General features: G+C 35.9%; 4 protein-coding genes and 1 pseudogene across 6 annotated transcripts; 4 read left to right on the plus strand and 1 right to left on the minus strand.

Moving 5' to 3' along the window:
* Positions 1-533: 533 nt before the first annotated feature.
* On the plus strand, positions 534-1,749 carry LOC135144010 (WD repeat domain-containing protein 83). The gene is made up of 3 exons (XM_064075928.1): positions 534-754; positions 804-1,383; positions 1,438-1,749. The coding sequence occupies exons 1-3, from the start codon at positions 688-690 to the stop codon at positions 1,706-1,708; spliced, it is 918 nt and encodes a 305-aa protein (XP_063931998.1). The 5' UTR covers positions 534-687; the 3' UTR covers positions 1,709-1,749.
* A 14-nt stretch (positions 1,750-1,763) lies between these two features.
* LOC135144011 (homeobox protein Mohawk) lies at positions 1,764-4,479 on the minus strand. Of its 2 annotated transcripts, none has more exons than XM_064075930.1 (4): positions 4,194-4,479; positions 3,757-3,832; positions 3,462-3,621; positions 1,764-2,716 (listed from the first exon to the last, which is right to left on the minus strand). In XM_064075930.1, the coding sequence occupies exons 2-4, from the start codon at positions 3,825-3,827 to the stop codon at positions 2,081-2,083; spliced, it is 867 nt and encodes a 288-aa protein (XP_063932000.1). In that variant the 5' UTR covers positions 3,828-3,832; positions 4,194-4,479; the 3' UTR covers positions 1,764-2,080. The 2 variants fall into 2 exon arrangements, with proteins under 2 accessions (XP_063932000.1, XP_063931999.1); XM_064075929.1 differs by having other exon boundaries at positions 4,190-4,479.
* Positions 4,480-4,856: 377 nt separating this feature from the next.
* LOC135144012 (uncharacterized) lies at positions 4,857-5,974 on the plus strand. Of its 2 annotated transcripts, none has more exons than XM_064075931.1 (5): positions 4,857-4,948; positions 5,039-5,197; positions 5,255-5,452; positions 5,505-5,705; positions 5,756-5,974. In XM_064075931.1, exons 1-5 carry the CDS (start codon positions 4,942-4,944, stop codon positions 5,881-5,883), a joined length of 693 nt encoding a protein of 230 aa, XP_063932001.1. In that variant the 5' UTR covers positions 4,857-4,941; the 3' UTR covers positions 5,884-5,974. The 2 variants fall into 2 exon arrangements, with proteins under 2 accessions (XP_063932001.1, XP_063932002.1); XM_064075932.1 differs by having other exon boundaries at positions 4,858-4,948; positions 5,025-5,197.
* Positions 5,975-6,039: 65 nt separating this feature from the next.
* LOC135144013 (gustatory receptor for sugar taste 64e-like) lies at positions 6,040-7,603 on the plus strand (annotated as a pseudogene).
* A 960-nt stretch (positions 7,604-8,563) lies between these two features.
* LOC135144025 (uncharacterized) lies at positions 8,564-11,138 on the plus strand. Its single transcript, XM_064075958.1, has 4 exons — positions 8,564-8,719; positions 10,382-10,471; positions 10,531-10,836; positions 10,890-11,138. Exons 1-4 carry the CDS (start codon positions 8,663-8,665, stop codon positions 11,034-11,036), a joined length of 600 nt encoding a protein of 199 aa, XP_063932028.1. The 5' UTR covers positions 8,564-8,662; the 3' UTR covers positions 11,037-11,138.
* The last annotated feature ends 641 nt before the right edge of the window (positions 11,139-11,779 follow it).

Consider the following 11,779-nt stretch of genomic DNA (forward strand, 5'->3'; position numbering starts at 1 on the left):
GTTTTAAAACACAGGAAACTAAGGAAATCGCGAGAGACTGCAGTTGGCGAGTCACTACAACAGAAGACTTCAAACAGTAATTATCTTGTAATATTTGTGAAAACAACACTCGTTACGATTAAACACCCCCACTTGTGAAAAATAATCATAATTTTAGAGACATTAAAGTGTAAAATACGCGCTTTTCGAGATGGTCTTCGACCAGTTTAAAATTTTTAGCGAACTGTCAACGTAACTGATGGTAACACTGGCGCACTGTTGAATAAAGAACTGAAACCAAAGGCGGGATTTTAAAAAATATGTATTGTTTACAGATTTTATTGACTTGTTTTTGGTTTGTGCTTACAACAGAAATCTTTGATTCAATATTTTGTATTACATCTATGTAAATATATCCTATGACTGTGCGTTACATTTTTGTGTAATAAAAAAAATAAATAAAAAATTTATGAGACACATGACTTAAAAATATTTCTGTTTCATGTTAAAATAATGTTTAGGCAGAGGTTTAGGTATCTCAAGTTTACAAGAAATCCTGTAGAAGTTGCCTGTAAAATGGGTTAGGCAATCCAAAAAACACCAGGGGGTTACATAACCTATAACTTTCATCACAATAATATAACCTGCAAGTGGTATAAAAACAAATACTATTCAACTTTTTTAAACACACACAAAAACGCAAAAAAGATGGATCTGAGTTGTTTGAATACAATAGATTGTCAACAAGGCGCCGTGAGGGCTGTCCGTTTCAATGGTAAGTTAGGGTTATGTTTATTCTGTTCCAAAAACCGATTCCGTTGTAGTGGACGGCTCCTATTGCATGACCTGCGGCTCCGACAAGAAACTCAAACTCTGGAATCCATACCGTAGCCTTCTGCTCAAAACTTATGGAGGCCACGGCAACGAAGTACTGGACGCTTGTGGTTCGTGCGACAGCAGTCAGATTGTTTCGTGTTCGTCTGATAAGTCGGCGATTGTGTGGGACGTCTCCACTGGACAGCCGTTACGTAGACTACGAGGACATGCCGCATCAGTAACTTGTGTTAAATTCAACGAAGAATCTTCTGTTGCCGTGACGGGGAGTCTAGACAATACGGTGATGTGTTGGGATGTTAAATCGCGGAACACTAGCCCCATACAGACACTTAAAGAAGCCAAGGACTGTATTACGTCAGTTCAGGTCACAGATCATGAGATTCTAACAGGATCAGTTGATTGCTCTGTGCGGAGGTACGACTTGAGGAATGGGAGTTGCCATGCTGATTTTGTGGGGGCTGCTATTACGAGTGTTAGTTTTTCACATGATGGACAGTGTATTTTGGTGGGGTCTGCAGATAGCACAGTTCGATTGCTAGACAAGAATTCAGGCGAGTTGTTGGGAGAGTGAGTTAAGCTAGGTTTTTAGTTATATGTTTTCTTGAGTAAAATTATTTTCAGGTATGTAGGGCACAAAACTCAGGATATGAATATCGAAAGTGGTATTATAACAAGTGATAATCATGTGTTGTCAGGTTCAGTGACAGGAGAACTGTTTTGTTGGGATTTGGTTGGTGGAAACGTTGTGAAAAAGTACACTCACACTTCTAAAAAAGTTTTGAACTCGATTAGTATTCATCCCACACAAGACATTGTTTTAACTGCATCTGTACAGACGATAAAAGTTTGGGGCAAAGCTGAAAATGCGCCAGAAAATGTGGTAAATGTATGAATAAAGTGTATATTTTCCTAAAAATACAAACATAACAAGTATCTATCATCTACATAACATTTGAAAATGGGTTAGAAACGTTGTAAACATTCTCATAAAAGGTAAAACATTGTTAGGAAAAAATCACAGCACAACAGTGTGTTAGCGTAAATAGGAATCTTACATTAGGAATCTGATGTGTTGATTTTCAACCTCTTAGTGTTAGAATAACCAACCAGTACCCCAAAATTTAAGTAATATGTACAAACGACGCATTTGAAAACATCATTGGTTTGACATTATGAAATATGAGCAACGTTTGGAATTTCGTACATATACAGCATGTACCAAAAAAGCCGCATCAAACCTGAAGCAGTCTTCTCTTCTCATTGGTCACGCTTTGAAAGATCTCGAATTAGCCAATCGAGTAAGCGCTTCGGCAGCATCGAGCTCCTCCCTTCCGTGAATCTGGTATACCTGATTGGTTGCAGAATTCGGTGCGCTCTTCTTTTTCTTTTTCTGATTCGTGGCGAACGTCCAGTGCAGATAATTATCCTCACTTGGCCTAAAATTCACAGCACTCTCTAACCATTTGGAGATCATCGAAGGTTTCGTCATATCGTCCTCAGTACTTGCATTGTTTTCCGGTTTTTGGCAATCGCGCAGATATTTTTCCATGATGTGATTTTTGTACTTGGCCGATTGACTGAAAGGGTTTGGTTCTACTTCGTTGTTTTCCGTAACTGAATTGATGAAGTAACATTGACTTTGGATGTTATTGTTATTAGGTTGTTCAGTAAACGTCGTGTAGCTATGATCTGGTTGAGTTGAAATTTCTTCAAATTTGTCGTAGTGTTCGCTGTCGTCGGGTTCTTCCCAGATACTGTCGTCGGAGCAGATACTGAAATGTTCCACGTTTCCTTGAACCTGACTATTGTAGGATTTTATCAGGTCGCCCCAGGTTTTGCGCTGGGGCTCTTTGCCCGCATTTTTGAGTTTGCGGCGCCAGTTGGCGAACCAGTTGCATACCTGAAAATGCATTTCGAAGTTCTTAGATTTTAATTCTAGATGTAGCGACATGCTTTTTTACGGAAACAATTTAAGAAAAAATTTTCGTTTAATCGGAGATTCAATGTATCATCTGTTAGTATGAAGAGTAATTACGGTTCATCCTAAAACTTACAACAGGGACCTCTTTGATTTATTCTTAGTAATCTGTATTACATTTTTCACAACGTTTGCGCTCAGCTTCGCAGGAAAAGGGATACTACATAAATTATTATTTATTAAGCTCTGTCACGGACTGAGAAATTTACGTAATTCTAGAACATTTTTATAAATATGTAATTGCGCACGCAGACACTGAAATTTATTTTTTTAAAACCATATGTTTTTCGTGGCGAAGCTATAGGAATAAGTTTTTTTTTCTTTAGAAATTGGTAAAAATTACTCCTATACATATATTAAATTACTGAATGTTTGAAAAAAGACCCGTTGGATGCATGAAGATGCGTGTGTGTTCATTTTACATGTATAGCTTTTGATAGCTTAGCTACAAAATTTTACAATAGAGAATTTCAAAATACATGTAGAAAAAAATTATTGATCCACTTAAAAATAGATTCTTTTGTTAGCATATGCACGTGGACATTAAAAACTCAGGAATCATTAAAAAAAAGTACAACAACCTACTAATGAAATGAGAGCGTATTTTGAAAATTTTGTTTTTCCCATTTTCAACGCATTTGATTTTTTTTCCCTTTTTCTTCCCTACCTGAATGTACGTAAGTCCTGTCTGCACAGCCAAATTCTTCTTCTCATCCCTGTTAGGATATGGATTTTCGCGCCTCCTAACGAGCCAGTCTTTGAGAAATCGTTTAATTTCCGGTGTGAAAAGCCTCTTCGGCGGCCTTTTGTCTTCGCCGTAGCCTCTTCTGTGCACAACAAAAAACCGTACAAGGACATCGTCACCACAAAAATTCCAAAAATCTCGTGTTAAAAAATTAGTTCACACACACAAAACCATGTTTAGTAGTTTTCCGGTTGGGTTGTCGTAAAACTAGTCTAACCTGGTGTATCTCTTGGTTCTGATGGGCCTTCTAGACCTCTCGCGGGTGCCGTCACCGACTCTTGTATCCATTTTTTCTGATTAAAAATAAACAAATGTCATTTTATACGTTGAAAGTTTGTGTAAAAATAGAATTTCATGTTGGATAACACTCAAAAACAAGATGGTCGCTGACATGTTACAATGCTTGTAAAGCTCGATTTTGTCCGGAAGAAATTCAATTAGAGGCTCGAAACGTGGCTAAGTAGCAATGATCTAAAGACGCAAGCTTTTTGAGGTGAAAATCAGAGTTTTGCAAGAGACAAAGGAGGGTTTTTGTTTAAAACAAGCAGTATCTTAGATGATTCACAAAAACATGACTAACGCGCAGATGTGTTTGTTAATTTTTTTTCTTTGTTCGGCGAGAAATGTATTTTTTGATGGATTGCACTTACTTACGCGATACGAATATGTAAATTTTGTTTGATAACACTAAATTAGGGTGTGTAAACAGTTTAAGACTTTATCTGAAACTGAGCTGTTAGTCTGATACGATCTGGGGACATCTATGCTGTTTTATTTTAGGATCTTTCAGTCTCCCGCGTTGGATTTTTTATAATTGTTCGATTGCGACTCATTTGAATGGTGTGATTTAAAGTGTGTTGTTATAGATCCTTAAATTAAAAAAGAAATGCTAAAAAACAATGTAATACCTCAGTATTATGGCCGTCTGCTAAAATCGAGACGTACCTAGCATGAGATTTAGAAAGACGAAAAGAAAGGCCAATAGAAGTTGCGTTCACAAGTAGATCCAATTTCATGTTACAGACAACTGGAATGACTGTTTTTCAGATATTTATTACGAGTATTTCTTTGTTATTAGTAGAAAATAAATTACAGAAAATTATAGATTAAAAAAAAAACAAATATCGTGAAAATCATTACACTGTGTAAATAACTAATTCTAAACAATAATTTTTTAATTAATAATTTTTAGTTTTAAATTAAAACAAGTTGTTAGATTTTATACTTGGTGCGATTCTCGCGCCCATTTCAAACTAAACTTGTTGACGGTTTTGGTTATAACGAAAAAGGTACTAACAGGTTGAAATTTCCCCAGATTCAAAAAACAAACGTAAACAGCTAAACAGTCAAAAGCAGAAAAAACATTAAAAAATATTAGGTATCAGTCAATCACAATATCAAAATGGAAGGTAACATATTTAACAGTGCATTTTAATTTTTTGCTGTTACTATTTCTTGTGATTAGTCTTCTATCTCACTTTAAAGGTTATGCTTTGCAGATGCTTCGGATGTATCTCTGTATGTACCTTGGAGTGGCAAGTTCGACGGTAAAATGGAAGAAGAATTGAACACAATTGAAAAAATACATAGAAGGAATATGAAACAGTTCAAGGAATTAAAAGATTCCGTGAAGGCATTACCAGTATTTGACATTGTTTGTAAGAGATGGAATTAATTGTAAGTGGGTCTCCTCATTGCTTTTGTAATACTTTCAGCTCCTGTTAGTGTGGATCATTTTAAACAAATCAAAAGACAATACCTACAGGAAGAAGATGATGGCTTCAGTACAGTCGAAAAATACAACTCTGAATACAATTCGTTACTAGAACAAGAGGATGAACTGTTAAATGAAACTGGCAAACTACAGAAACAGTCAAAAAGGTTAAAGTTAGATATTGAACGAACTGAAAAAGGTAATTGCAACTATTTTTACATATAATTATGAACCATATATATATTTTTTAGAATACAGTATGCTCAAAAAAATGTATCAAGAACAAAAAAGTGCCTTACATGTTGCAAAAAATTTATACGAAACTAGTTTTGGAATACGGATTAATGTCACAGATAAAACTTGTAATGATAAATTTACAGCAACCGTCTGTTGCCATGAGGAAAATTTCCCAGTTAAATTTTTAATGAGTCGAACAAGCAGAACTGTAACAGGTAGCAAAAAGTTTTGATTAGTGCCATCATTATTCATTTTTTGTTTTTAGATTTTGATGCAAGTTATTTTCTGACACAGGAGGAATCAGAAGACTTAAAAAATGAATTTAACCAATCATCTGACCCCCTAGCGCTTATTTGTGCATTAAAGGAGAAGGTCACAAATAAACTGAATTGATTTTCATTTTGTTTGAACATAAACACATTTTTTTGTAAATAATTAATGACGTTTAGTTAGTGTACATAATTTTATATGAAAGTATAAATTATTTTTGAAACAAACAAATTAGAGTTTGTGTGATACATCTGTATAAGTTCATATTGGAAGTGAACCAGATGGCAAAACTGAACAATACAAATCCCTATAAGTGGTTTACACTTACGGCACAGTGTTTTGCTCTTTTACCAGTGGATGGAATCAAATCCAACAACATACATTTTCAGTGGAAATCAGTTCACATTTGTTACACTTTATTTATAACTTTAGTTCTATGTGTTCTTTTAATTTTTGAGGTGATTTACTCGTCTGGACAAATATTAAGCGAGTATAGAATAAGTATATGATCTTTATATTAACGCTTTGTTCACTGCAATTTCTGTAATTTCTAGATTCGCTTATAACTAAAATTTGCAGTGTTTTAATGTTAATTGTACATCTTAGGCTAGGATATAAGTGGCCCAGTTTAATGCAAAACTGGTCCCAAACTGAAACTGTAATGGATATTCGTTATGGACGTTTAGAGAACTTTGGTTTGAGAGTAAAAATATGCATACTTTTATTTTTCGTGACTACCACAGGTAACAGCTTTTCCGTTTTGTGTTCCTATATGAAGCAGTGTTTTTAGCCGGACATTTGAACGCGATCGTATACCAATATATGTACGGACACGTTTTAAAGTTTGATTTCTATGCATTCATTTTTGATTACATCCCATTTAACTCTATTCTTGGAATCACTCTTGCCGTAAGTATTCCTACGAGTCTCATTTGAAACGCGAGTTCTTATTGTAGTTCGTATACACGGTACATTTTTTCATACTCAACTTTAATGATTTTTTTATAATTGTAACAAGCATGTATGTTGCGTTGAGGTTTCAACAAATTCGTAAGCGACTGGAAAGGCAAGAGAAACACGCGCAGGTGACAAGATTTGTGCGTCTTCTCTGATCTTAAACGACATTTCTGTTTGCAGCGTGGGGTTGAAATAGTTGACTTTTGGCAAGAAATGCGCCGAGATTACGACCGTCTTTCAAATCTGTGTTTGGAAGTGGATGATGGCATAAATGGTCTAATTTTTGTCTCGTTTGCCGACAATTTGTATTGCGTGATAAGTTATCTGTTTCGTCAATTAATGTTTATTATTTAAAAATATGTATACAGCGGAACATTAAATCATCGTGTATTTCTAGGGTAGAAAACGAAGGAGCTCAGCTAGTAATATTTTATGTATTTTTTCCTATAATGGTGGTTAAAGTATTAACAGTATGTTTATACACGTCATGGATTAATGACGAAAGTTTGGCACCGGTAAACATTTTAAATTCTGTCTCTTCAAGAGACTACAACCCAGAGGTAAATTTCGTGTCATTTATTTTCTTTGTGTGACATTTTTCTTTAGATTGGTCGCTGGTTAACCCAAATGAGTTTTGATAAAGTTGCTCTTACGGGGGGAAAGATATTTAAGATTACAAGAAGCATTTTCTTGAGTGTATGATATAATAACTGATTTTAAACATTCTCCGAAAAGTTGGTGTGTTTTGTAGGTGGCTAGTCTTGTAGTGACTTATGAACTTGTAGTGATGCAGTTCCATGGTTTTTCCTCGAAGGCTTGAGTATATTTTATAGAACTCTTTTTCAAGATAATTTCAAATGATAGGTAATAATTTGCTGTGAATAAAGATTTATGCGTTAGAATGGTTTTTTCTGTACCTACTTATTTTTTTGCAGTATACTTACATATTTCATATCTTCGCACTAAACAAAAAGATGCCAACACAATGAAGGTGTGCATTCATTCGTATATAAACTGTTTCCAGTGTCGTGGGTGTGTTTAAATTGAAGCGAAAAAAATATCTTCACGACTAAAAGCTTCCCAAGAGAAAATACTTTTGTAGATTTAAAAAACTTGACGACTGGCGAGAATCGCTCCGCTAGTACCCTTTTCATCCTTTCGACTTTCGCTACTATCCCCAGTAGAGGGGCACCCAGTACCACCGCACCTCGACCACCCTCACTAGCGCGATCATCCCCTCTTCCATTGATGTGCGTCTGTGTGTGTCACGCACCTCCGCGTTCTTCAGCTCTGCCTATACAAAGGCGACTACCGATTATCACCCCATTACCTATTCCATGCTCATTCCTATGTCGATCTTTTTCATCTAAGGACTGTGTAGATCTCTATCACCTAAGGACTGTACTGACAACTCGAAACGAAAAATTGATGCCCGCCGCCAGAAGAAATCTCACACTCTGCTAAATGTACTCTTGTATTTACACTAAGCTACAGACGTAAATTAATTTATAGTTTTTGAAAATTTTTAACATGGTAGTCGCGGTCTTGGGTCCTAGACTCACGATAGTAGCGGTTCGAATTCTTCGTTAATATAACGGTTAAAAATTTTGGCAAAAACAAATTCAGAATTTAAAATAACCAGAACATCGTCCTCAATTTATACAAAAGCCAGGACTAAAAGTTGACTGTGCTTGCGTTTTACAGATCAGGGTTGAAAAATACATTTTTTTATGTTGAAAAACTGGAAATCACGTCCAGTTCGCAACAAAAAATTCGAATTTGAGTTCCATTCTAAATTCAAAATTAGCGCGCTCGTACCTGTCGACTGAAGCGAAATCACGTGACCCACGCTGGGCGCCATTTCTCCGTATAAACAACGGCCGGGAAGGTGTTTGTGTGTGTCTTTGTAAAATTTGTGGAAATTTTGTGAAAACAGACAATTAAAATGTCGGAAGTCGATGCAGTGAGCGCTAACAATGCCGTCGCGGAGGAAAACACTTCAGTAAGTAACGTGAAAACGCGTTTAATCAACATTTCAACCTGCAACAATCCAGCAATGTGCACGTAATAGTGCAGTGATTTTAGAATGTGACGCGGCTTGGTTAAACCCCTCTCGCAACGATGCGTTGCGGCAAGCGCACGCTGATACGATCACCGTCTAAAACCCAAACTGGAAATCGACATTAATTTAACGAATTTCGGCAGTTTATTCGAGTGAAAGTGGAAATTTTTATGATTTTCAGCGAAAGACCGCTACGGATGTGCTTAATTTTTATGATTTCGTTGGTTTGTTGCAGGATTTTTTTGCAAAAATCCACTTTTCTACATGTACGCCATTTGTGAGCGGGAGAAGCTACGACGTACGTCGTTGTCGACATTTCACTCTTTCGAACGATTTTCAATCAGATTGCGTGTCGGTGAATGGTGCGGACGGTGATAGCATTTTGGAGGGAAACTTTGAAAATATATTTTTTTTACTTTTGGGAAGTATAAGGACGGCATAACAGTTTGATACGTAATGCCAGCAATGATTGGTATAAAACGCCAAAAGGAAAATAGATATGAAGTGCACTGAATTAGAATACGAAAAATTGCCGCCATAACCTCAGATTTACACAAGCATTAAATCTTCAGTTTTTTTTTTTCTAATATGGCACCACTGTTATTTTTGCTGGTAATTTTTTCCACAATTTTTTACATGATATTTAATATTGCTCTGACGGTTATATGTCCTTCTCCCAGTGAACAAATGCAGAATTTTATTGTAAATGTATCAATTAATTAATTTAAAAACTAATCAATAAAAAGTATAACGCGTAATCGGATTGTTTTTCGTCAATTTTTGCATTATGTCAGCAACTTCTGACCATAGAGTACCCTGGTTCTAACTGTTTAGCTTTGTTAGCTGTTTTAATAGGTGGTTTTGAAAAGTGTCGCCACAAACTTGCGTTTAATACCTATTTTTACCTTTGATCAGACATTTAGCCTCACTTTGCAACATTTTTTAGACGAAATAAAAAAAACTACATTTTTTAACAAGACATGTGAAAATGCAGTAGACGCTTTAAAAGTGCAAAAGTTGCATACAAAATCTGAAAACGTTCCCGACAAGTTTAATTTCTGACGATTTAGATTTTATTATTCATGAATAATTTTCAATAACCTGAAAAATAAAGCTCCTTCCTCAGTTAATATATTTTTTTTCCTGACGAGTGTCACACAAGATGTGTTCAAGAATTTTAAGCGACCATTGTTTCAGTGTTAACATCCCAAAAAAATCGTTTTTAGGTATATTCATTCAATAATCACGTTATTTAATAGATGATAAACGGTAAAAATTAAATAAATAAACGATGACAAACAGGTACTAAACGAACTGCAATGGAATTACTTGCCTGTGAGCAAAAAGTGTGAAAACATAAACTGCTCGGTAAACAAAGATAAGAATATCAGGCTGTTTCTGTTTGTTTTCCTATCCTGTAGCCAAATCATTAAATTTTTAAATTATTATTGACGTTTTCATTGATAAAGTTTCCCTGTTATTGACTTATCTACGTAAAAACTCTAAAAACCTGGCTAGATAGAATCGACATCACGTTAAATTTTAAGTTATGAACTGTCGATGTGTCAGAAAAAAAAGTTTTAAATCGAATGTTTTTTATAGAACGACAAAGCAACAAAGTCGAGGAAGTCAAAGTCACCTCGAATATCCACAATTGACAGGACTCGAGAAGAAAGCGAAGCGATTACTAAGGTATGTATCTTGCGTATATTGAAAACTTGTTGACGCTGAACAATTTTTAAATATCATAGGGTATCACTGGAGACGTAGAAGGACGCCGCCTCACCCGTTCAGCGGCCAAAGGAGTAACGGCAACGCCGCCGCCTCCGGCTAAAAAAGAACGTAAAAGCACACCGGCCAAAGGCCGCGGCCGCCCAAAGAAGGGTTCACAGAACACTACGGACGAAAGCGATTCGCACGACGAAAGCAAAGATGTCACCATGACCGAGAACGAGGCCAAAACCGAAGACGCCAAGAAAGATGCTCAGCCAGTAGAAAATAATACGCACGAGGAGAAAGAAGAATTGGCAAACAACAACGCCGAAGCGTCTTCTAAAGTAAGTAGAGGGAGGAAAGGCGAGAGACGTGGAGTTAATTTTATGAATTTTAGGAAGAAGAGGCCACGGAAAACGGAGCAAAGGAAGATAGTGTGGACGCTTCGAGCTCTGGAGACGATAAAAAGGAGAAGAGTGAGGATACGACGGAAGACGACGCGGCCAGACCCGCGGCGGAGGCGGCGGACAAGCCAGCTGAGTAAAACCAAGTTGAAATTTGTTTCCGTTTCTAATTGCGCTGTAGGTTATTGAACAATTGAATAATTGTAATTTTACCTAATATAAACAAATTATTTTAAAGTTAATTTGTGATTTAATATAATTATTGGTGACTTTTGTAATGAAAGCAGCAAGGTTAAGTTTGTACGGCCCAAACGGTTATCCAATTCTGTTTTCCTTTGTTCAGTTTATTTTTGAGGTGTCGCGATAATCGTTTGCGGCGAGCGTCAACTAACCTACAGTTAATTTTTTAATAAAGAAAAGAAGATAGCATAGGACAGTACATATTCACATATGTACCTGAATCTCCTCGGTCATTGAATGTTTTCTATTGCGTTTCGGTTTCTTCCTTGTTCTTGAGAAAACGTTCGGCAAAAATAAAATTTCATCATAAAAAAAAAATGTTTGTACTTTTATAGTTTTATGTAATAACAATGTACATTTCAATTCCATGCACTCTTAAGTTGAGTTTTAATACAGGTTTGTTTTTCGATCGTACACGTAATGATTAATTCAACTGAGATCCTGCGGGCACAGGACATGTTGTATTTTTCATTTTCTTTGTGTTGTGTCCACAGAAAAGTCGGTTATAAAAATATGTACATATAAGTGTAAAATGTAAATATTAAAATATTTACATAATTTAGAATACTTTTTTCTTTTGCACTTGTATACTTACCAGGGAGGTGGGTATCGATCTGATTGTAGAGTGAAACTTGGCAAAATT

The sequence above is a fragment of the Zophobas morio genome, unplaced genomic scaffold (assembly GCF_036711695.1).
Source record: "Zophobas morio isolate AGI-343-1 ecotype UQ-CSIRO unplaced genomic scaffold, CSIRO_AGI_Zmor_V1 ptg000081l, whole genome shotgun sequence".
Lineage (NCBI taxonomy): Eukaryota > Metazoa > Arthropoda > Insecta > Coleoptera > Tenebrionidae > Zophobas > Zophobas morio.

Coding starts and splice junctions, on each gene's coding strand:
- LOC135144025 (XM_064075958.1), top strand. CDS start 8,663: ATGTCGGAAGTCGATGCAGTGAGCGCTAACAATGCCGTCGCGGAGGAA. Junction 8,720..10,381: donor TCGCGGAGGAAAACACTTCA/GTAAGTAACGTG, acceptor TGTTTTTTATAG/AACGACAAAGCAACAAAGTC. Junction 10,837..10,889: donor ACGCCGAAGCGTCTTCTAAA/GTAAGTAGAGGG, acceptor TATGAATTTTAG/GAAGAAGAGGCCACGGAAAA.
- LOC135144011 (XM_064075930.1), bottom strand. CDS start 3,827: ATGGATACAAGAGTCGGTGACGGCACCCGCGAGAGGTCTAGAAGGCCC. Junction 3,622..3,756: donor AGAACCAAGAGATACACCAG/GTTAGACTAGTT, acceptor TGTTGTGCACAG/AAGAGGCTACGGCGAAGACA. Junction 2,717..3,461: donor CAGGACTTACGTACATTCAG/GTAGGGAAGAAA, acceptor ATGCATTTTCAG/GTATGCAACTGGTTCGCCAA.
- LOC135144012 (XM_064075931.1), top strand. Junction 5,453..5,504: donor TATTGAACGAACTGAAAAAG/GTAATTGCAACT, acceptor TATATTTTTTAG/AATACAGTATGCTCAAAAAA. Junction 5,706..5,755: donor AACAAGCAGAACTGTAACAG/GTAGCAAAAAGT, acceptor TTTTGTTTTTAG/ATTTTGATGCAAGTTATTTT.
- LOC135144010 (XM_064075928.1), top strand. CDS start 688: ATGGATCTGAGTTGTTTGAATACAATAGATTGTCAACAAGGCGCCGTG. Junction 755..803: donor GAGGGCTGTCCGTTTCAATG/GTAAGTTAGGGT, acceptor ATTCCGTTGTAG/TGGACGGCTCCTATTGCATG. Junction 1,384..1,437: donor TCAGGCGAGTTGTTGGGAGA/GTGAGTTAAGCT, acceptor AATTATTTTCAG/GTATGTAGGGCACAAAACTC.